Source organism: Mobula hypostoma, chromosome 7, assembly GCF_963921235.1.
Source record: "Mobula hypostoma chromosome 7, sMobHyp1.1, whole genome shotgun sequence".
Taxonomy (NCBI): Eukaryota; Metazoa; Chordata; class Chondrichthyes; order Myliobatiformes; family Myliobatidae; genus Mobula; species Mobula hypostoma.
In genome coordinates, this window is record NC_086103.1 from 43,175,781 (window position 1) to 43,197,284 (window position 21,504).

Consider the following 21,504-nt stretch of genomic DNA (forward strand, 5'->3'; position numbering starts at 1 on the left):
TGAAGATTTGAAAAGATTTCCTTTTCTTTATAAATCTGGTGCGAGTAATTTCACAGCAATTGTTCCTTGCACAGCTGTGATTAAAAGCAACAAATTCAAGTAAAACTTTTCCAGCTTTCTGAAGGCTCAAAGCTATTTCAAAGTTTGCTATAGTAGAGTACCTCTCAATTTATTTTCACAAGGGCTAAATCTTTCTCTTTCACATGTTACAAATTTCTAGTTAAATCTCTATTGAAAGCTTTAAGGAGCAGAATTAAGAGCAAGTACTTTATTTAAGTTTTGCAATCTGGAATTCTTGCCCATCCTTAGTTGTTTCAGAAGTTATCAGCCTTCTCCTGAAGGACTAAGATTCTCAAGAATAAAACCATGGGCTCTACTTGCACTAGCAATGGGATAAATTATATATTGAGTCATAGAGCAACACAGTACAAATACAGGCCCTTCAAAACAATAAGTCCATGCCAACCACGATACCCAATCAGCTAGACCCAATTTCCCGTGTTTGGCACCACCCCTCCATGTATCTATCCAAGTACTTTTTAAATGGTACTGCTGTACCTGCCTCAGCCATTTCCTCTGGCAGCTCATTCCACAGACTCACAACCTTCTATGTGGAAAAGTTGCCCTCAGGTCCCTTTAAAATCTCACCCCTTTCATAAACGCACTTCTCTTACACACACGTCGCCGTCATTGCACTGACTGTGAGCACTTCAATGTCTTCCCCCCGCTATATTCTAATAATGGGTCTTAAAGGCTTTAAGATGCTTTTCCCGCCATGCACTTCAGAATATTCCACTTCTTCAGTAATGAGGATTGTTTGTACAAAGTCGTTAAGGTAGATACTTCTGTTTGTTTTGTAACAGGGTGGATTGTTCTCAGTAAGGGTGGGGGGAAAGAGGGGTGAAGAGTGGCGAGGGGGGGGAAGAGTTGGGGAGAAGAGTGGGGGGGGGAGTCAAAATGACAGGAGTTTACACTGGACAAAGTACGGAACTGTTATCGTGCTTTCTGGTAGATATCATTTTGTAAATATCAGCAGTATTTTTTGTTAATTTTTGTAAGTTGAATTTCTGATGCATCTAATAAGCACACTTACACTATAGTGCTAAGCAACACCAGCCATCTTTTCTTCAGTCAAAGCCCAACCCCCCCCCCCACCACCACCATGTATCATAACACCTACTCTGGGGATAAAACCATTAGCATCCACCTTATGTATGTTTCAAAGAATGGGGTTTCCCTTCCACCAGCATCAATGCTGCCTTTACCTGCAGTTTCTCGATTTCCTGCACATTGGTCCTCACACCATCCTCCCACTGTCATAAAAAGTCTAGGGGTCTCCTGTCCTTACCAACTACCATGAATCTCTGCACTAAGCACATCATTCTCTGTAACTTTCACTATCTACAAGAGGATCCTACCACTAGTCAAGTCAAGTCAAATTTATTTATATAGCACATCTAAAAACAACCCACGTTGACTAAAGTGCTGTACAGATCAGAGCAGAGTAGCTAAAATTGCAAAATACGAGAAACACAGACATAATCAACAAGGCAAACAGCTTATAGGCACAAAAGAAACAACACAAGGGCCTAGGCATAAGCCAAAAATCAGCCAGATCAGGAGGAATCAAACGCTAGTGAATAAAAGTAAGATTTGAGCCTGGATTTAAGAGTCAATGGAGGAGGCAGATCTGATAGGGAGGGGAATGCCGTTCCACGGTCTAGGGGCTACAATAGCAAAAGTGCGGTCACCCCTGAGCTTAAGTTTAGATCGCAGGACAGCCAGGAGCCCCAGGTCAGCCGACCTGAGGGACCTGGAAGTAGAATAAGGGGTTAGAAGGTCTGTGATATAAGGGGGAGCCAGCCCATTTACGGCATTATAAACAAACAGGAGAACCTTAAAATCAATTCTGAACTGTACTGGTAGCCAGTGGAGGGAGGCCAGGATAGGAGTAATATGGTCCCTCTTCCGGGCACCTGTCAGGAGCCTGGCTGCAGCGTTCTGGACCAGTTGCAGGCGGGACAGGGACGACCGACTAATCCCAGTATACAGGGAATTGGAGTAGTCCAAGCGGGAGGATATAAAGGCGTGGATGACTTTCTCGAGATCTTTAAAGAAGAGAAACTGCTTGATCTTGGCAATAGTATGAAGCTGGAAAAAAATGACTTTTACTACCGCATTAACTAGCTTATCAAACTTAAAGGTGGAATCAAATATCACACCAAGGGCTTTAAGACTTATCCTTGTCAGCGGAACCAGTGCCACACATGCCCTTACACTCCCTCCCTTACCACCATTCAGGGCCCCAGACAGTCCTTCCAGGTGAGGCGACACTTCACCTGTGAGTCAGCTGGGGTATTATACTGCATCCGGTGCTCCCAATGGGCCTTCTATATATTGGCGAGACCCGACGCAGACTGGGAGATTGTTTTGCTGAACACCTACGCTCTGTCCGCCAGAGAAAGCAGGATCTCCCAGTGGCCACACATTTTAATTCCACATCCCATTCCCATTCTGATATGTCTATCCACAGCCTCCTCTACTGTCAAGATGAAGCCACACTCAGGTTGGAGGAACAACACCTTATATTCCGTCTGGGTAGCCTCCAACCTGATGGCATGAACTTTGACCTCTAACTTCCGCTAATGCTCCACCTCCTCCTCGTACCCGATCCGTTATTTATTTATATACACACATTCTTTCTCTCTCTCTCCTTTTTCTCCCTCTGTCCTTCTGACTACACCCCTTGCCCATCCTCTGGGTTTTTTTCCCCCCTCCTCCTTTTCCTTCTCCCTGGACCTCCTGTCCCATCATCCTCCCATATCCCTTTTGCCAATCACCTGTCCAGCTCTCGGCTCCATCCCTCCCCCTCCTGTCTTCTCCTATCATTTTGGATCTCCCCCTCCCCCTCCCACTTTCAGATCTCTTACTAGCTCTTCCTTCAGTTAGTCCAGACGAAGGGTCTCGGCCCGAAACGTCGACTGTACCTCTTCCTAGAGATGCTGCCTGGCCTTCTGCGTTCACCAGCAACTTTGATGTGTGTTGCTCCAAGGGATTTAACATGGGTTTGACAAGGGTGGACAGGTTACCAAGACGGTTGGTAATCACTTTCATGGAGTCAGGGGAGCCAAATAGGACAACTTCAGACTTGCCTTCATTCAGCTGTAAACAGTTTTGTGCCACCCAGCACTTTTTTATGTCCTCAAGGCAGTTCATGAGGCTGACTAGATTTGACTGGTCATTTGGTTTTAGGGGGAGATAAAGCTGTGTGTCATCAGCATAACAGTGGAAAGAAAAGTCGTATTTTTGAATGATTTGGCCGAGGGACAGCATGAAAATAGAGAAAAGAATGGGACCTAGGATGGAACCTTGTGGGACCCCGCAGGAGAGACTAGCTGGGGGAGAAGGAAATTTGCCTATGTTGATGGAGAAGCTTCTATTTTTGAGATAGGATATAAACCAATTCAAGGCAGTGCCATCAACGCCAACCCCGTATTGGAGACGATCTATTAAAATGGTCTGATCCACAGTATCGAATGCTGCGCTGAGGTTACGAAGAATTAGAATGGCAGAGTCACCTGAGTCGATAGAGAGGAGCAGGTCATTGTGGACTTTCAGCAGGGCAGGCTCTGTGCTATGATAAGCCTTAAAACCTGACTGAAATCTTTCCAAGATGTTGTTTTGGTGTAAGTAGGGCAGCAATTGACTGAGAATAACCTTTTCGAGAACCTTTGACAGGAATGGAAGTTCAGAATTAGGTCTGTAGTTACCAGGTAAGGTAGGGTCTAAGTTAGGTTTTTTCAGGAGGGACTAGACCACGGCACACTTGAAGCAGGTTGGAACGGTATCTGTGGCCAGGGAGCTGTTGATAATAGAGAGGATGCTGGGACCGGCTATGTCAAAGACATCCTTCAGGAGGGCAGTGGGGACAATGTCAAGCGGGCAGGTTGCAGCTTTCATGGTGGACACAATCTCTGTAAGGAAGAGAAGCGTGATGGGTTGGAAGCAATCCAGTTTAGATGAACAAACCAGTGAGACAGCTGGGTCATGGGTCGGGGGGTGGGGAATGTTCATTCTAATGTCCTCACCTTTGCAAATGAAGAATTTTTAAAAATTCTTTGCACTTAGCAATAGGGGACACATCTAAGCTAATTCTAGGGGGCGGGACAAATGACAGAATTTATGGTACTGAATAAGACCTTGGGATTATGAGAGTTGTTAGAAATTAGGTCAGAAAAGTAATTTGCTCTCGCAGCTTTAACTGCTTCCTGATATTATTGCTGTGATGATTGTACGTTCTAGTACCAATTGTTTGGCGACAATAAAGTATAAAGTATAAAGTATTTGTGAAGATTGTTTCTCAAAATTTCAAAAGAAATTAGAAGCTTATCACACTTTCACTTTCGTTCGGATATTCTGCACTCCCTCCTCAGGGCTCTGGTGCTGTCATTAAGCCAAGGCAAACCTTTAGGCTTAGACATTTTCAATTTAAGGGGAGCAACAGTATTCAGAATAGAAGAGCAGGCAGTATTAAATAAGAAAGAAAGTTGCTCAGTGCTGAGATGGGGAGGAGAAGCCTCAATAGTGCACGTGTTGGGAGCAGCTATGAGAGCCTCAGAGAACTTATTGGCAGTCGAAGAGTTAATGTAACGAGAGCAACGTACAGGAAAGTGAGATTTAATAGAGGAAAAAGGCAGAGATACCGCAAACTTAACAGCGCTATGATCCAACAGACAAGCACCAATTATCACCACATTGCAGATCGGAAAACCAGACGATGAGACTCGGTCGAGTGTATGGCCTAGCTTGTGAGTGGGTCCAGTGATAAGCAGAGCAAGATTAAAAGACTCAACCAGAGCATAAAATCACTTACGAGAAGCTTAGCAGGACAGCAAACATGAATACTAAACACACATTTCCCTCCACCTCCAACTCCCCCCCCCGCCACTTTCCATGGGGATTACACCCTATGCGACTCTATTGTCTATTCATCCCATCCCACTGTTCTGCAAGCGTGACAAGTGATACACCTGCCCTTACACCACCTCCCTCACACCATTCAGAACCCCAAACAGTCATCCCAGGCAATACTTCACCTGCGAGTTTGTCAATAATTGTATCGAGTGCAGCCAGTGCAGCCTCCTCTGCATCAGCGAAACCGAATGTAGATTGGGAAGCCACTTTGTTGAGCACTTTTGCTCTGTTCGCCGCAAAAGGCAGGCTCTCCCAGTTGCTACCCATTTCAATTTGACTTCCTATTCCCATTCTGATATGTCTGCCCATGACCTCCTCTACTGCAATGATGAGGCCAAAAACAGGTTGGAGGAGCAACATTCATATTCCATCTACGTAGCCTCCAACCTGATGATATGAATATCGACTTCTCTAATTTCCAGTAATTTCTACCCCCTCACTCTTTCTTTCTGCTTTCATTCCCACTCTGGTTACTCCCCTCAAACCTTCTCTTCTCCTCACTTGCCAATCACCTCCCTTTAGTTCCCCTCCTCCTTCCTTTTCTTCCATTATCCACTGTCCTCTCCTATTAGATTCTTTCTTCTTCACCCTTTTACCTCTTCCACCTATCACCTCCCAGCTTCTTACTTCATCCCCCTCCCGAACTCTCCCACCTTTCTCCTCACCTGGCCTCACCTATCAACTGCCAGCTTGCACTCCTTCCCCACCCCCCATTTTCTCATTCTGACTTCTGGCCCCTTCCTTCCCAGTCCTTATAAAGGGTCACGGCCCAAAATGTCAACTGTTTATTCTCCTCCAGAGATGCTGCCTGACTCGCAGAGTTTCTCCAATATTTTGTGTCATAGAATATTGCTCCTGTGAAGCTTCACAATAACTCTTGCAGCAACCTTACACCATCTGCACTCAATCACCCACATAATTGATCTTACACCAGAAATCTTAAATTTTATATTTTTAATGAGAGCTTTTCAATTGAAATGATTCAAACACTAAATTCAAGTATACATTTTCAACGTAATCCAGAAGAGGGCATAATTGCACCTCTAACTCAACTGCATGCTTTATTTCAACAATTATCTCCATTTCCCTGTTACTCTTAACATTCAAATGTTTATTATATGTTGGCCTTTCAGTATTCCAAGACTCCATTTCAGCTTTCTCGATAAACATCTTTTCTAAAATGGCTCAATATTATAATATAATCAAAATGCCACTTACCAAACGTCCTCGCTCATCTTCAAGATTTTTTAGAACTCCTGCAAATTCTTGAAGTGATTTTGCTTTAAAGAAAAGTGAAATTTAGTCAATAAAGCTGACTAAGATTTCCCACGATACCAACGAAGGGTCTGATTGATAATTCTACAAATAAATTGAAACACCTGCATTCTTGGCATTGAACGGGTTATGTATGAAGAGTGTTTGATGGCTCTGAGCATGTACTTGCTTAAGTTTAGAACAATGAGAGTGGATCTCATTGAACCCTAGCAAACATTGAAAGGCTTGGATAGCATGGAAATGGAGAGGATGTTTTCAGTAGTGGAAGAGTCTAGGAGCAGAGAATACAGCCTCAGAATAGAAGGGCATCCCTTTAAAACAGGGAAGAAGAATTTCTTTAGCCAGAGGGTGGCGAATCTGTGGAATTCATTGCCACAGATGGCTGTGAAGGCCAGATCATTGAGCATAATTAAAGCACAGGTGGATACTTTGTTGATTAGTAAAGGTTCCAAAGGTTTTAGGGAAAAGACAAGGTTTTTCAGGGTTTGAGAGGCAAAATAAATCAGCCATGATCAAATGGCTGAGCAGACTCAATGTGCTGAATGGCTTAATTATGCTTCTATGTCTTATACTGGCAATAAGACCATGTCTTTGTTCATGGGAAATAATGTCTGAGAAACATTGAGTTTTACTTTGAAGAAATGACCAAAAGGATTGACAAGAGCAGTATAATAGACATTGTCTACATGGACTTCAGCAAGTTCCCACAGAAGAGAAGCCGATCCAGAAGGTTAGAGTATATGATTTTCAAGGTGAGATAGTAAATTGGATACAAAATTGGCTTGGTGATAGGAATTAGAGGATGGTTGTAGAGAGTTGTTTTTCAGATTGAAGACCTGTAATGAACAGTCTGCAGTAGGAACGAGTGCTGGGTACTTTATTGTTCATCATGTTCTTTAATGAATTGGAAGAGAATGTGAGTGGTATGATTAGTAAGTGTGCAAATGACACCAAAATAGATGATATAGTGGACAATGAAGAAAATTGTCTCAGGTTACAAAAGGAAGTAAACAACTAGCAAAGTAGGTAAGAGGATGGTTGATGGAATTTAACTTTGGTAAGCACAGTGATACACTTTGCAAAGTTAAGCTAGCTCAGGATATGTATACAGTGGCATACAAAAGTTTGGGCACCCCCGTCAAAATTTCTGTTACTGTGAATAGCTAAGTGAGTAAAAGATGAACTGATTTCCAAAAGGCATAAAGTTAAAGATGACACGTTTCTTTACTATTTTAAGCAAGAAAACTTTTTTACTTCCATCTTTTACAGTTTCAAAATAACAAAAAAGGAGAAGGGCCTGAAGCAAAAGTTTGGGCACCCTGCATGGCAGTACTTAGTAACACCCCCTTTGGCAAGTATCACAGCTTGTAAACGCTTTTTGTAGCCAGCTAAGAGTCTTTCAATTCTCGTTTGGGGGATTTTCGCCCATTCTTCCTTGCAAAAGGCTTCTAGTTCTGTGAGATTCTTGTGCTGTCTTGCTATTCAAAAGGTTCAAAGGAACATCTAAACAAGCCCCACACATCAAAGTTGCTGGTGAACGCAACAGGCCAGGCAGCATCTCTAGGAAGAGGTACAGTCGGCGTTTCGGGCCAAGACCCTTTGTCAGGACTAACTGAAAGATGAGCTAGTAAGAGATTTGAAAGTGGGAGGGGGAGGGGGAGATCCAAAATGATAGGAGAAGACAGGAGGGGGAGGGATGGAGCCAAGAGCTGGACAGCTGATTGGCAAAAGGGATATGAGAGGACCATGGGACAGGTGGCCTAGGGAGAAAGAAAAGGGGGAAGGGGGGGGAAAACCCAGAGGATGGACAAGGGGTATAGTGAGAGGGACAGAGGGAGAAAAAGGAGAGAGAGAAAAAGAATGTGTATATAAATAAATAACAGATGGGATATGAGGGGGAGGTGGGGCATAAGCGGAAGTTTGAGAAGTCAATGTTCATGCCATCAGGTTGGAGGCTACCCAGACGGAATATAAGGTGTTGTTTCTCCAACCTGAGTGTGGCTTCATCTTTACAGTAGAGGAGGCCGTGGATAGACATATCAGAATGGGAATGGGACGTGGAATTAAAATGTGCGGCCACTGGGAGATCCTGTTTTCTCTGGCAGACAGAGTGTACGTCAACAGTACCTCTTCCTAGAGATGCTGCCTGGCCTGCTGCGTTCACCAGCAACTCTGATGTGTGTTGCTTGAATTTCCAGCATCTGCAGATTTCCTCGTGTTTATGTATCTAAACAAGCCCGATGCATCTTGGAAACAAGTCCTGAGGACTCATAAAGTTAAAATAGAACTTTCTGGCCGCAATGAGCAAAGATATGTTTGGAAAAACAAGGGTGCAGAATTTCATGAAAAGAACCCCTCTCCAACTGTTAAGCACAGGGGTGGATCGATCATGCTTTGGGCTTTGATCATGTGTTGCAGCCAGTGGCACGGGGAACATTTACTAGCAGAGGGAAAAATGAATTCAATTAAATACCAGCAAATTCTGGAAGCAAACATCATACCGTCTGTAAAAAAGCCGAAGATGAAAAAAGGATGGCTTCTACAACAGGATAATGATCCTAAACACACCTCAAAATCCACAATGGACTACCTCAAGAGGCGCAAGCTGAAGGCTTTGCAATGGCCCTCACAATCCCCTGAGCTAAACATCATCGAGAATCTGTGGATAGAACTCAAAAGAGCAGTGCATGCTAGACAGGTTATTTTGAAACTGTAAAAGATGGAAATAAAGAAGTTTTCCTGCTTAAAGTATTAAAGAAATGTGTCATCTTTAACTTCGTGCCTTTTGGAAATCAGGTCATCTTTTACTCACTTAGCTATTCACAGTAACAGAAATTTTGGCCAGGGCTGCCCAAACTTTTGCATGCCACTGTATATTAAATGACATAATCCTCAGGAGTGTTATTGAACAACAAAACTTTAGGTACAAGAGTACAGTTCCCTTAACAAAGCAACACAGATGATGGTGAGCCAAGGCATATGCTTTGTTTGCCTTCATCAGCTGTTGCACTGAGTATAGAGTAGGGACGTCATATTGCAGTGTACAAATCATTGGTTCGGCCATTATACATGCAGTTCTGGTCACCACACCAGAGGAAGGATATAATTAAGATAGAAAGAATGGATTCACAGGAATGTTGTTCCAGGTGGGGTTGAGTTATGAGAAGGTTGGGACTGTTTTATCTGCATTAAACAAGACCAAGGGGTGATAATACAGAGTTTTATAAAATTATGAGAGACATAGGTAAGGTAGGTGGTCACAGTCTTTTTCACAGAGAAGTGGAGTCTAACACTAAGGTATATGTTTAAAATGAAGGAGTAAGGCTTAAAGGGATCTTGAGGGGCAAGGGTTTCACACAGAGGGCGATAGGTGTATGGGAACAATCTGCCAAGGAGGTGGTACAGGCAGGTATAATTACAACATTTTAAAAGATATTTGGGCAGATAATGGATAGGAAAGGTTTAGAAAGACATAGTCCAAACACAAGTGAGTAGGACTGGCATATATCAACATATACAAATTGATCAGCTTGGCCAGCATGTAAGATTGGGCTGAAGGGTCTATTTCCATGGTATATTACTCTATGAATCTAATTCTCAACCATAATTTCTGCTGCCCACTCTATTTCATATGATCTTCTTCTTTCCTTTTGAGAATTTTATTATCACCAAGCAACCCACTACCTCTAACAAATACACACACACAACTTGCACCTATTTTTGAGATCTGACTAAAACTGATGATATTGCGACAATTACTGGCAAATTAGTAAATTTTATATCCAGGTTAATGTCAATTAGAAACTATGTTGAAATTGCCCAATTCACTTAGTTTCAAATATTTGCACTCAATTCTGGACACAATTCTGAGAACAAAATCACAGACACCCCTACTAATCTCCACCAGCACAGCAGAACCATAATTTTGATGGTCAGCATATGGTGGTCAAGCCACTCAAGTCATAACTCAAGATACCCAGAACCATCACAGATAATGAGAACAAAGGAACATTTGACATTTGAAAGCAGCTCAATTTAGACCAAAGGGGAAACCATACAAAATGCTTCAGCATAATGAAACTTGGAAGTTTAACCATGACATTCACATTCTGTGAATTCTTGCATGCTAATTAACCAAAGTTTTTCAATCATGCCTATTTTGTGGGGAAATACTGAATTCTGAACTATTTCGAAAAAAAATTAAGGTCCTGAAACATATAGAAATCAAGACAGCAACAATCACTCAGCAAATTAACTTAAACTATGGCTGTCCTTCTGTTCAGGAAGAGTTATAACCAGATTGAAACTAAGCCTACATCATATTTCAGTTTTTGTTGGAGAATTACACTTCAGGGTAACAAAATTTCAAAGGAAGAACGGGAGCAATGGTGCAGAAAAAGGAGAAATTTTAACAAGCAACGAAATAAAATGTTATACAAGAGCAAACTGTATGGTGAACTTTGTGAACAACACATCCTAGTGGAGGATGCGCCAAGTAAAGGAAAGGTGACAAATTTAATGACTGGAGGTCCACATGAAAGATGCTTTATAAATCAATGGATACACTTTGAAACTGTGCACAACATATGCAGCAAGCCAGATGTACGTACGGTCAAGTCTCATGTGTAGAACCTGCAGCTCAACCCTGGCTAATCTCTGGCTTGAGCTGCAGTGCTATATGTCTCAATTAAGCAAACAGAAGAAAACTCTAGCTTGGACTGAAAAAAACAATCAAATCTAGTATTTCACCAAGCAGTAGGTTAATTGGTCATTGTAAGTTATCTTATTATTAGGCTAGTGCTAATCAGGTGGGTTGCTTGGTAGTGTGGCTCATTGCAACAGAAGGGCCTGTTCTGTGCCACCTCTTTAAGTAAATAAATAAAAAACAAACAAACTTAAGGGATGAAACAGTGACTACCAAACATTTATCCAGAATCAGTGAAGCGGTTGTAAACTAACAAAAAAAAAATTTTTATTATGTCTTACCAAAAAGCTCTTCAATTAAAGGCAACTTCAAAAGGACAAAGAGGACTACAAAATTTAGTATACTGCCTTCACTATAGCAATGAAGGAGAACTATACAGCCTTTTGAGCCTGCAAATTTTCCCCTATATCCTTTACATTTTAATTGCTTCCTAAAATTATTGTAGGAGAAATAAACTGATACCTCATCTTGTTTTTAGGCCAAAGTAAGATGGAGGCTAGGGATATGTAGCTCAGAGACAGAAATTTTTTTTTTCCAAAATCCATCTAAAAATAACATGTTTAAACAATATTGGTTCCTATCTGGAATCATAAGTTGTCACTCCAAGTCATAAACATCTTGTACAATGCATCATGATTCTGCAGTTCACCTTTCCTCACCAAATATCCTTCAAATCTTACCATAATGGGCTATATCCATCTCATATCATGCACCATTTATGCACTAATTTGCCCCAATTAGTCAACTACTGCAAACCCTGAAGGTATTGGAAAGTAAGGCCAGTTTAAAACGCACCGCCAATTTGCCACAAGTCCACTTTGTATGATGACCCTGCACCAAATTATCCCTTTGGTACTTTGTGAAGTTTTCCATTAAGCAGGTACAGAGAACAGAATATGTAAAACTCACCTATACAGATCTCATCATCCGTCTCTGCATCTCCAATGCACTGAAACTTAAATTCATTTAACGATTCTGCAAACTTCCTCTTTGCGACGGACAGATCTAAGTTCAGAAAATAGAACACAGTATTAAAAAAAAGTCCAAAGAAAATTTGAGTTAATTAATTTTTCTCTTTAGATATATCATGACCCACAGAGCGAAGTGTTAAGTCACCCTAATTATAGTCAATATGAAATGCTTAGATATTTCTTGTGCTTTGGTGTCATATGAATGACATTATTATTACAAATTTGTACTTAATTCTCATTAATACAGACATCTGGAATGAAATCTAGGTTGAAGTGGATTCACTTATTATTTCCTTCATTTGGGAAGAGTTGTTTTTTCATCTTCATTCAAGATCCTTTGCAACACTACAAGGTAATTTTAACTGAGTGATTAAAAATGAGCAAATTTATGACCCACCCTCAATGCACTGTTGTTTTACTTATTTCTAGTTAGTCATGATGGGCATTCAAATAACCATTCACAGTGAGTCAAATCTGTAATTATATTCAAATAACACTCCATTGGCAGTGATTTCAATTGTCCAGGGCTTGAGACACCTTACAGTCAAAGATTTGTGTCTAAGTTGCTGGTGAACGCAGCAGGCCAGGCAGCAACTCTAGGAAGAGGTGCAATCGACGTTTCAGGCCGAGACCCTTCGTCAGGACTAACTGAAGGAAGGTTAGTCCTGACGAAGGATCTCGGCCTGAAACGTCGACTCCACCTCTTCCTAGAGATGCTGCCTGGCCTGCTGCGTTCACCAGCAACTTTGATGTGTGTTGCTTGAATTTCCAGCATCTGCAGAATTCCTGTTGTTAAAGATTTGTGCCTCTTTTTTTTAATTTACAAAACTGCATGTTAATCTGGAGAAGCCAGAACGTACCTCTGGTCCATCCAGTATATCTACGGTCTTGATAAATAGTTCAGTTTACAATGCAGATTTGTGATAATCCCTCCAGAGCTATCACATTCTGATTGCTTGATTTGACACCCATTCCAACCCCCAATCTTTCTAGGAAGTGGCCCAAGAAATAGTGGATGCATTAGTGATAATTTTTCAAAACTCGTTAGATTCTGGACTAGTTCCTGAGGATTGGAGGGTGGCTAATGTAACCCCACTTTTTAAAAAAGGAGGGAGAGAGAAACCGGGGAATTATAGGCCGGTTAGCCTAACGTCGGTGGTGGGGAAACTGCTGGAGTCAGTTATCAAGGATGTGATAACAGCACATTTGGAAAGCGGTGAAATGATCGGACAAAGTCAGCATGGATTTGTGAAAGGAAAATCATGTCTGACGAATCTCATAGAATTTTTTGAGGATGTAACTAGTAGAGTGGATAGGGGAGAACCAGTGGATGTGGTATATTTGGATTTTCAAAAGGCTTTTGACAAGGTCCCACACAGGAGATTAGTGTGCAAACTTAAAGCACATGGTATTGGGGGTAAGGTATTGGTGTGGGTGGAGAATTGGTTAGCAGACAGGAAGCAAAGAGTGGGAATAAACGGGACCTTTTCAGAATGGCAGGCGGTGACTAGTGGGGTACCGCAAGGCTCAGTGCTGGGACCCCAGTTGTTTACAATATATATTAATGACTTGGATGAGGGAATTAAATGCAGCATCTCCAAGTTTGCGGATGACACGAAGCTGGGTGGCAGTGTTAGCAGTGAGGAGGATGCTAAGAGGATGCAGGGTGACTTGGATAGGTTGGGTGAGTGGGCAAACTCATGGCAGATGCAATTTAATGTGGATAAATGTGAAGTTATCCACTTTGGTGGCAAAAATAGGAAAACAGATTATTATCTGAATGGTGGCCGATTAGGAAAAGGGGAGGTGCAACGAGACCTGGGTGTCATTATACACCAGTCATTGAAAGTGGGCATGCAGGTACAGCAGGCGGTGAAAAAGGCGAACGGTATGCTGGCATTTATAGCGAGAGGATTCGAGTACAGGAGCAGGGAGGTACTACTGCAGTTGTACAAGGCCTTGGTGAGACCACACCTGGAGTATTGTGTGCAGTTTTGGTCCCCTAATCTGAGGAAAGACATCCTTGCCATAGAGGGAGTACAAAGAAGGTTCACCAGATTGATTCCTGGGATGGCAGGTCTTTCATATGAAGAAAGACTGGATGAACTGGGCTTGTACTCGTTGGAATTTAGAAGATTGAGGGGGGATCTGATTGAAACGTATAAGATCCTAAAGGGATTGGACAGGCTAGATGCGGGAAGATTGTTCCCGATGTTGGGGAGGTCTAGAACGAGGGGTCACAGTTTGAGGATAGAGGGGAAGCCTTTTAGGACCGACGTTAGGAAAAACTTCTTCACACAGAGAGTGGTGAATCTGTGGAATTCTCTGCCACAGCAAACTGTTGAGGCCAGTTCATTAGCTATGTTTAAAAGGAAGTTAGATATGGCCCTTGTGGCTACAGGGGTCACGGGGTATGGAGGGAAGGCTGGGTTCTGAGTTGGATGATCAGCCATGATCATAATAAATGGCGGTGCAGGCTCGAAGGGCCGAATGGCCTACTCCTGCACCTATTTTCTATGTTTCTATGTTTCTATCACATTCTGATTGCTTGATTTGACACCCATTCCAACCCCCAATCTTTCTAGGAACAGATTTACCAGAAATTTGCATGTGTGAGTTGTTCACACCTACAGCTTTCTATTGCTGGCTTTCCCACTGTTAGCTCTACTGTTGTCAATTTGAGTAAAACTACAATATAATCTCTGTCACAAGGATCGAGAGTCCCAAAGGCTGTATTGTCTGTTTGGTGTCTGGGATTGGAACATCTCATCTGACCTGCAGAGGAATTTGGAGTGAGGGGGTTAAGATCCAGTTGTCATGGTCCATGTGGGGATACCACTGACGTAGGAAGAACATGGAAAGAGGTTCATCCCAAAAAAGAATTCTAAAAGGAGGATAAGGCAACCATGGCTGATAAGTCAAAGACAACATAAAAGTAATAGGTGAGAAAAGATGAAATATGAAGAGAAGCTAACCAACAATATAAAATCCAAAAGATTTTTCAGATATATAAATAGTAAAAAGAAAGGCAAGAGTGCTCGTTGGACCACTGGAAAATGATATTGGACAGGTGGTAATGGAGAGCAAAGAAATGGCAGATGAATTGATTTTGCCTCAGCCTTCACAGTGACACCAGAAGTATGTGGACAATACAAAAAGAGGTAGAGGGGCAGGTAGTATTCCCTGAGCAGAACATTTCCATAACAATATTCTGAAGAGTAGACAGTTGCCCCTTTATAAATATTTAAGGAAAAACACATAATCTGATCATTACAGCTCTGCTAGCTATAAAGTTTGCTGTGAGCATGACTGCCACGTTTCCTACAATGCAAGAAAGAATACATTTCAAACTGCTTAGCTGGTCAGAGGATGCCTGGGGGTCAGAAAAGCTGGCAAGAATATGCAATACCATCCATGCACATTTGTGCTAGTCTCTCTTACATAACATCAAATTCACTCACCCTTCTTGGCAGCAATAAATGCAAATTACCAGAATAGAAGGTATATGATGTTCACTAAGTACTGTATTTAGCTCCCAAATAAGAAAGAGTTATTCTAGTGGAGATGAAGTTTTAAGCCTTTTCATAAAATTCTGCAAAATAGCTCCCATGTGGACTCCAGAATTTGGCTTCAACACTAAGGATTTCAGGGAACAGTTGCCAAACTCCATTTATTGACAACCTCAAGATGTACTTTTATGTGAATGATTTACTGAATCGGTTCAGAAGACATTATGTCTCAGCTCTTCTTGAATCAACTCTTGAACTTACAAACAATTAAACAGAAGACTATACAACTGTATTCTAACCCCATATACCTCAAAGAAAATGTTACTGCCACCCTCTGAATGACTTGGATTTACAATTAACCACACAAGGGCAAGGACTCATTTAATTGGCGCAATACTATCTCTCTATGTCTTCAGCCCCAAAACATGTTGCTTTCAAGTTAGCAGAAACTTGTCTTTATAGATTCTTTAAAAATGTTCTCTTCCTTTTTTCATACAATCCCTCATGCACTCTCTAATATGTACTATTCTGTATAACTCTTTAGCACCTAAACTAATTAATCCGAGATTGTTCTTTCCTTCCTGTGCTTAGAGGAGTTAGACTGTTAATCCTTGTTACCCCATTGATCCCTGACAGCAACTTCAGTTTGTACTTTCAGGATTTATTAGAGCTGAAAAAGGGATTAACACTGGTGAACCTCAGGGGTGTGTACTTAGCCCTACTCTCTGTATACACATGACTGTGAGGCTAGGCATAGATCAAATACCTTATAATTTTGCTGATGATACAACCATTGTTGGTAGGATCTCAGGTGGTGAAGAGAGAGCGTACAGGAGTGAGATATGCCAAATAATGGAGTGGTGCCGCAGCAACCTGGCACTCAACGTCAGTAAGACGAGAGAGCTGATTGTGGACCTCAGGAAGGGTAAGACGAAGGAACACATACCAAACCTCATAGAGGTAACAGAACCGGAGAGAGTAAGCAGTTTAAAGTTCCTGGGTCTCAAAATCTCTGAGGATCTAACCTGGTCACCTGGTCCCAACATATCGACGCAGTTATAAAAAAGGCAAGACAGCAGCTATAATTCATTAGGAGCTTGAAGAGATTTGGTTTGTCAACAAATACACTCTAAAACTTCTATAGATGTACTATGGAGACCAGACTGCATCACTGTCTGGTATGGCAGGGGTGGGGGGGAATGCTAATGCACAGGACTAAAAGAAGCTACAGAGGGTTGTAAATCCAGTCAACTTGATCTAGGGTACTAGCCTACAAAGTACCCAAGACATCTTCGGGGAGTGGTGTCTCAGAGAGGCAGTGTCCATTATTAAGGATCCCCAGCACCCAGGGCATATCCTTTTCTCACTGTTACCATCAGGTAGGAGGTACAGAAGCCTGAAGGCACACACTCAGCGATTCAGGAACAACTTCTTCCCCTCTGCCATCCAATTTCTGAATGGACATTAAACCCTTGGACACTACCTCACTTTTTTAATATATAGTATTTCTGTTTTTTGCACAATTTTTTATCTATTCAATACACGTATACTGTAATTGATTTATTATTACTTACTGTATTTGATTTATTTATTATATTAATTTTTTTTCTTCTTCTATATTATGTATTGCATTGAACTGTTGCTGCTAAGTTAACAAATTTCACGTCACATGCTGGCGATAATAAACCTGATTCTGATTCTGAAGAGTTGTAGACAGACCACAAGAGACTCCATTTCTACAAATTTTGGATCATGACTTCAAAATTTGACTAAACCAAAAGAAATGTAAATAAAGACTTCAAACCCAAACAGTCCTGCTAATATAAGTATTCAAGGTATAAATGACTGAAGTACCAGGGAATTGGCAGTTCTAGGTACTTCAGGGATGGCTCGGTTTCAAGTACTCTTCTTGAGTCAGAAGATTGTGTGTTCTATTCTCACTCCATAAACATGTGCACAACAATTTAAGCTCACACAGAGTGACAGGCATTCTGCGTAGAAACAGGCCCTTAACCCCATCACGCCTATTATGTCTATCTATAATCATTCCACCTGTCAGCAAAAATTCCATATCTGTCTATGCACTGTTCATTCAAACTCCTGTCCTGATATCTCTTAAAAGTTGTTGGTGTCCTGCCCCATTGCTATCACTGGCAGCTCAGGAATGGCAAGAGATGACAGCAGACTAAGCTAGCGTCCCCACACTAGTCATCGGTTTTGGCAAGGCTTGCATGCTATACAAAGGATACAAAGCAGTAGGCCAGTGTCATGGCAACAACACATACTCCCCGATGAATTCAGTGCATTCTATCGTCAATTCAAACAGAAGGTCAGTAAAATAAAAGCATCTGCCCGGACATCCTCTGATGCATTTGTACCCATGGTCATCATTACAGGTGTCAAATTAGCATTCCTGAGAGTGAAAAGAGCGCAAAGCAGCAGTCCCAGATGGAGCCACCAGTGTGTCTTCTGATCCCATGCAAAACAGATGGCAGGACTATTTGCAGATATCTTTTCTTTAGAGATTAGCTCTATTTGTCACATGTACATCCAAACATACAGTGAAATGCATCATTTTGCATCAGCGACCAACACAGTCTGATGATTGTGCTAGGGCAGCCTACAAGTGTCGCCACACTTCTGGTACCAATATAGCGTGCTTAACCTTACTCCAATATGTGCCAAAGAAAAATAAACTGCCTTAATGACTATCAAGTTGCTCCGACATCCATTATCATACTGTGTTGAGAGTCTGGTCATGGCACACATCAACTCCAGCCTCTCACACAACCTCATCCTACTGCAATTCTCTGATCACCAAAAGAGGTCCATGGCAGATGTCATCTCTCTGCCCCTGCACTTATTTTGGGACTTCTGGATAATACCTAGTCAAACTCCTATTTATTTTTTGACTCTAGCTCCACCTTCAATACCATTATTTCACACAAACTCATCTCCAAACTCCTAACATTAGGAATCTGCATCCACCTCTGCAAATGGATCTTTGATTGCCTGACCAACAGATTACAACCAATTGAGACAGGTAACAACACCTCCTCCATGATTATTCTCAACACCAGTGTCCTGCGAGGCTGCATCCTCAGTCCCTTACTATATTCCCTATATATAAAACTGCATGGCCAAATTCTATAGAGGGCAGAATCTCAAACAATGATGGGAAGGAGTACAGAAAGGAGCTGAAGAGTCTTGTGGCCTGTTGCAAGACAACAGCTTTCCCTCAATGTCAACAAAACAAAGGAGCAGAGTATATGTCCTATCTGATTCAATTGTACTGAGATGGAGAAGGTTAAAAGTTTCAAATCCCTTGGTGTAAATATCACCAACAATTTGTCCTGGTCCAATCACATGGACACTATGGCTAAGAAAATCTCACAAATGCCTCCACTTCCTCAGAAGGCAAAGGAAATACAGCACTTCCTCAATGACTCATATCATTTATTTACAGATGAACCAGTATCCTATCCAGATGCATTATAGTTTGATACGACAACTGCTCTCCCCAAGACTGCAAGAAATTGCAGAAAGTTGTGAACACAGCCCAAACCAGCCTCCCCACCATTTACACTTCTCAGAAAGCAGCCAACATAATAAAGGACCCTTCCCACCACAGCCATTCTTTCTTCTCTTCTCCTTGTCAGGCAGAATATATAAAGGCTGAGAACATACCACTAGACTTGAGGACAACTGCTAACCTGCTGTTATCAGACTCTTGAATATACCTCTCATATGCTAAAAGATTAACTCTTGATCTCACAACCTATCTCATCATGGCCTTGTACTTTATTTTCTGCCTGCACTGTATTTCTTCTGTAACTGTAACACTATGTTCTGCATTGTTGTCCTTTTCACTCCCTAAATGAATGCGATGCAAATGAAAGCTTTTCACTGTGCTTTACATAGTAAACCAATACCAGCTACCCACTGTATGAAAAACTTCCCAAAACTCACCTCTTCCCTCTTGGCTGAATTAAATTCCACCTGTCATTCACTTGCTCACACTCCCAGTTGTTCTGTATCTTGTTGCAACCTTAGGCAACTTTCTTCACTGACAGCTATACAGTCAATTTAAATGACATCTGCAAATTTAATAACCATGCCACCTACATTCTCTTCCAACTCATTAATATACATGATGAACATTAAAGGACATAAGCACCAGAGATTCTACAGATACTGGAAATCTTAAGCAACGCACACAAAATGCTCTAGAAACTCAGCAAATCAGACACCATCTACGGATGGGAAAAAATGGAGAGGAATGTTCTGATGAATGGTCTCAGCCTAAAACATCAACTGTTTACTCCCCTCCATTGATGCAGCCTGACATGTTTCTCCAGCCTCTAGTGCTTTCCACTCCCTTCCCCATTTCCCAACCACAATTCCTCTCACCCTGCCCCCTTCCCACTCTCAGTCCCCAATAGAGCCCCATATCAGAATCAGGTTTATCCTCACTCATATATGTCATGAAATTTGTATTTTTTTGAGACAGCAGTATAGTGCAATTTAAATTACTACTGTACTATGCAAAAGTCTTCGGCATCCTAGCCATATACATGTGCCTCAGACTTTTACACAGTACTGTAGCACCAATACAAAGAGGGAGTACAAAGAAGGTTCACCAGATTGATTCCTGGGATGGCAGGTCTTTCATATGAAGAGGGACTGGATGAACTGGGCTTGTACTCGTTGGAGTTTGGAAGATTGAGGGGGGATCTGATTGAGGCGTGTGGGATCCTAAGGGGATTGGACAGGCTAGATGCAGGAGGATTGTTCCCGATGTTGGGGAGGTCTAGAACGGGGGGTCACGGTTTGAGGATAGAGGGGAGGCCTTTTGGGACCGAGGTTGGGAGAAACTTCTTCACACAGAGAGTGGTGAATCTGTGGAATTCTCTGCCGCAGCAAACTGTTGAGGCCAGTTCATTAGCTATGTTTAAAAGGAAGTTAGATATGGCCCTTGTGGCTACAGGGGTCGGGGGGTATGGAGGGAAGGCTGGGGCGGGGTTCTGGGTTGGATGATCAGCCATGATCATAATAAGTGGCGGTGCGGGCTCGAGGGGCCGAGTGGCCTGCTCCTGCACCTATTTTCTATGTTTCTATGTTTCTATAAAAGGACACCAATAACATCTTGCTTGCACAGCAGGAGTATATTGTTTCCCGTAATATGAAAGCATCCTGATTGATTATAAATCACCTCCATTATAATCTAATTGGTTATAAAATACCAAGTCATCCAGCAATCATGCAACTGTATTTTCTTTCTATATACTTGAAGCATATACGGTACATCCTCTCTGTAGGTGACAGCTCAGACTAAGGTGCAGTCTGCCTGCAACAATGAAGTGCCATGAGTATGTGTGGGCAGGTTCTGAGAGTCACAAACTTACCGGTTCCACTCTACCAGCAAATTCCAATCTCTGCTCCACCTCTGGACTCTTCTTGGAGTTAACTTCTAGAGCGGTAGCATACTGAGCTAGCAAACCTACTTTGACTGTTCTGGACATGTTCATTTGAATGAAAATTTTATTGCTCACTACAAATATGAGGGGTGATTGATAAGTTTGTGGCTTAAGGTAGAAGGAGTCCATTTTAGAAAACCTTGCACATTTATTTTTCAATATCGTCCCTTCCTACATGTACACACTTAGTCCAGCAGTCGTGGAGCATACGGATCCCTTCTCTGTAGAAATGGTCCACAGCAGGGGTGATTGAGAAGTTCATGGCCTAAGGTAGAAGGAGATGAGTTATACAGCTCTCATTACATGCACGTGTAGTTCAACACTTTGAGTGAAAATGCAGAAAGTCTGAAGTTTCTCCTCATCTCCTACTACCTTAGGCCATGAACTTAACAATTACTCCTGCCGTGGACCACTTTCTGGAGGTCCAAGACGCCGACTTCTACAAAGAAGGGATCCATATGCTCCATGACCACTGGACTAAGTGTGTAAATGTAGGAAAAATAAATGTGCTACGTTTTCTAAAATTGACTCCTTCTACCTTAGGCCACAAACTTATCAATCACCCCTCATATTATTTGAGGCTGAAAGTACAG

The 21,504-nt window shown here is 42.0% G+C and overlaps 1 protein-coding gene across 8 annotated transcripts in view; it reads right to left on the reverse strand.

Annotated features, from left to right (window-relative positions):
* LOC134349270 (rho GTPase-activating protein 26-like) overlaps positions 1–21,504 on the reverse strand; it is a 191,891-nt gene that overhangs the window by 132,130 nt on the left and 38,257 nt on the right. For all 8 annotated transcript variants that reach the window (XR_010018626.1, XR_010018628.1, XR_010018627.1 and 5 more), the window contains exons 2-3: positions 11,864–11,959; positions 6,193–6,254 (exon numbers count right to left, since the gene is read on the reverse strand). Coding sequence is in view for 5 of the 8 variants with exons in the window: in XM_063053330.1 (XP_062909400.1) it covers positions 6,193–6,254; positions 11,864–11,959 (158 nt within the window). In the remaining 3 variants the exon portion in view is untranslated. The remainder of the gene's footprint in view (positions 1–6,192; positions 6,255–11,863; positions 11,960–21,504) is intronic.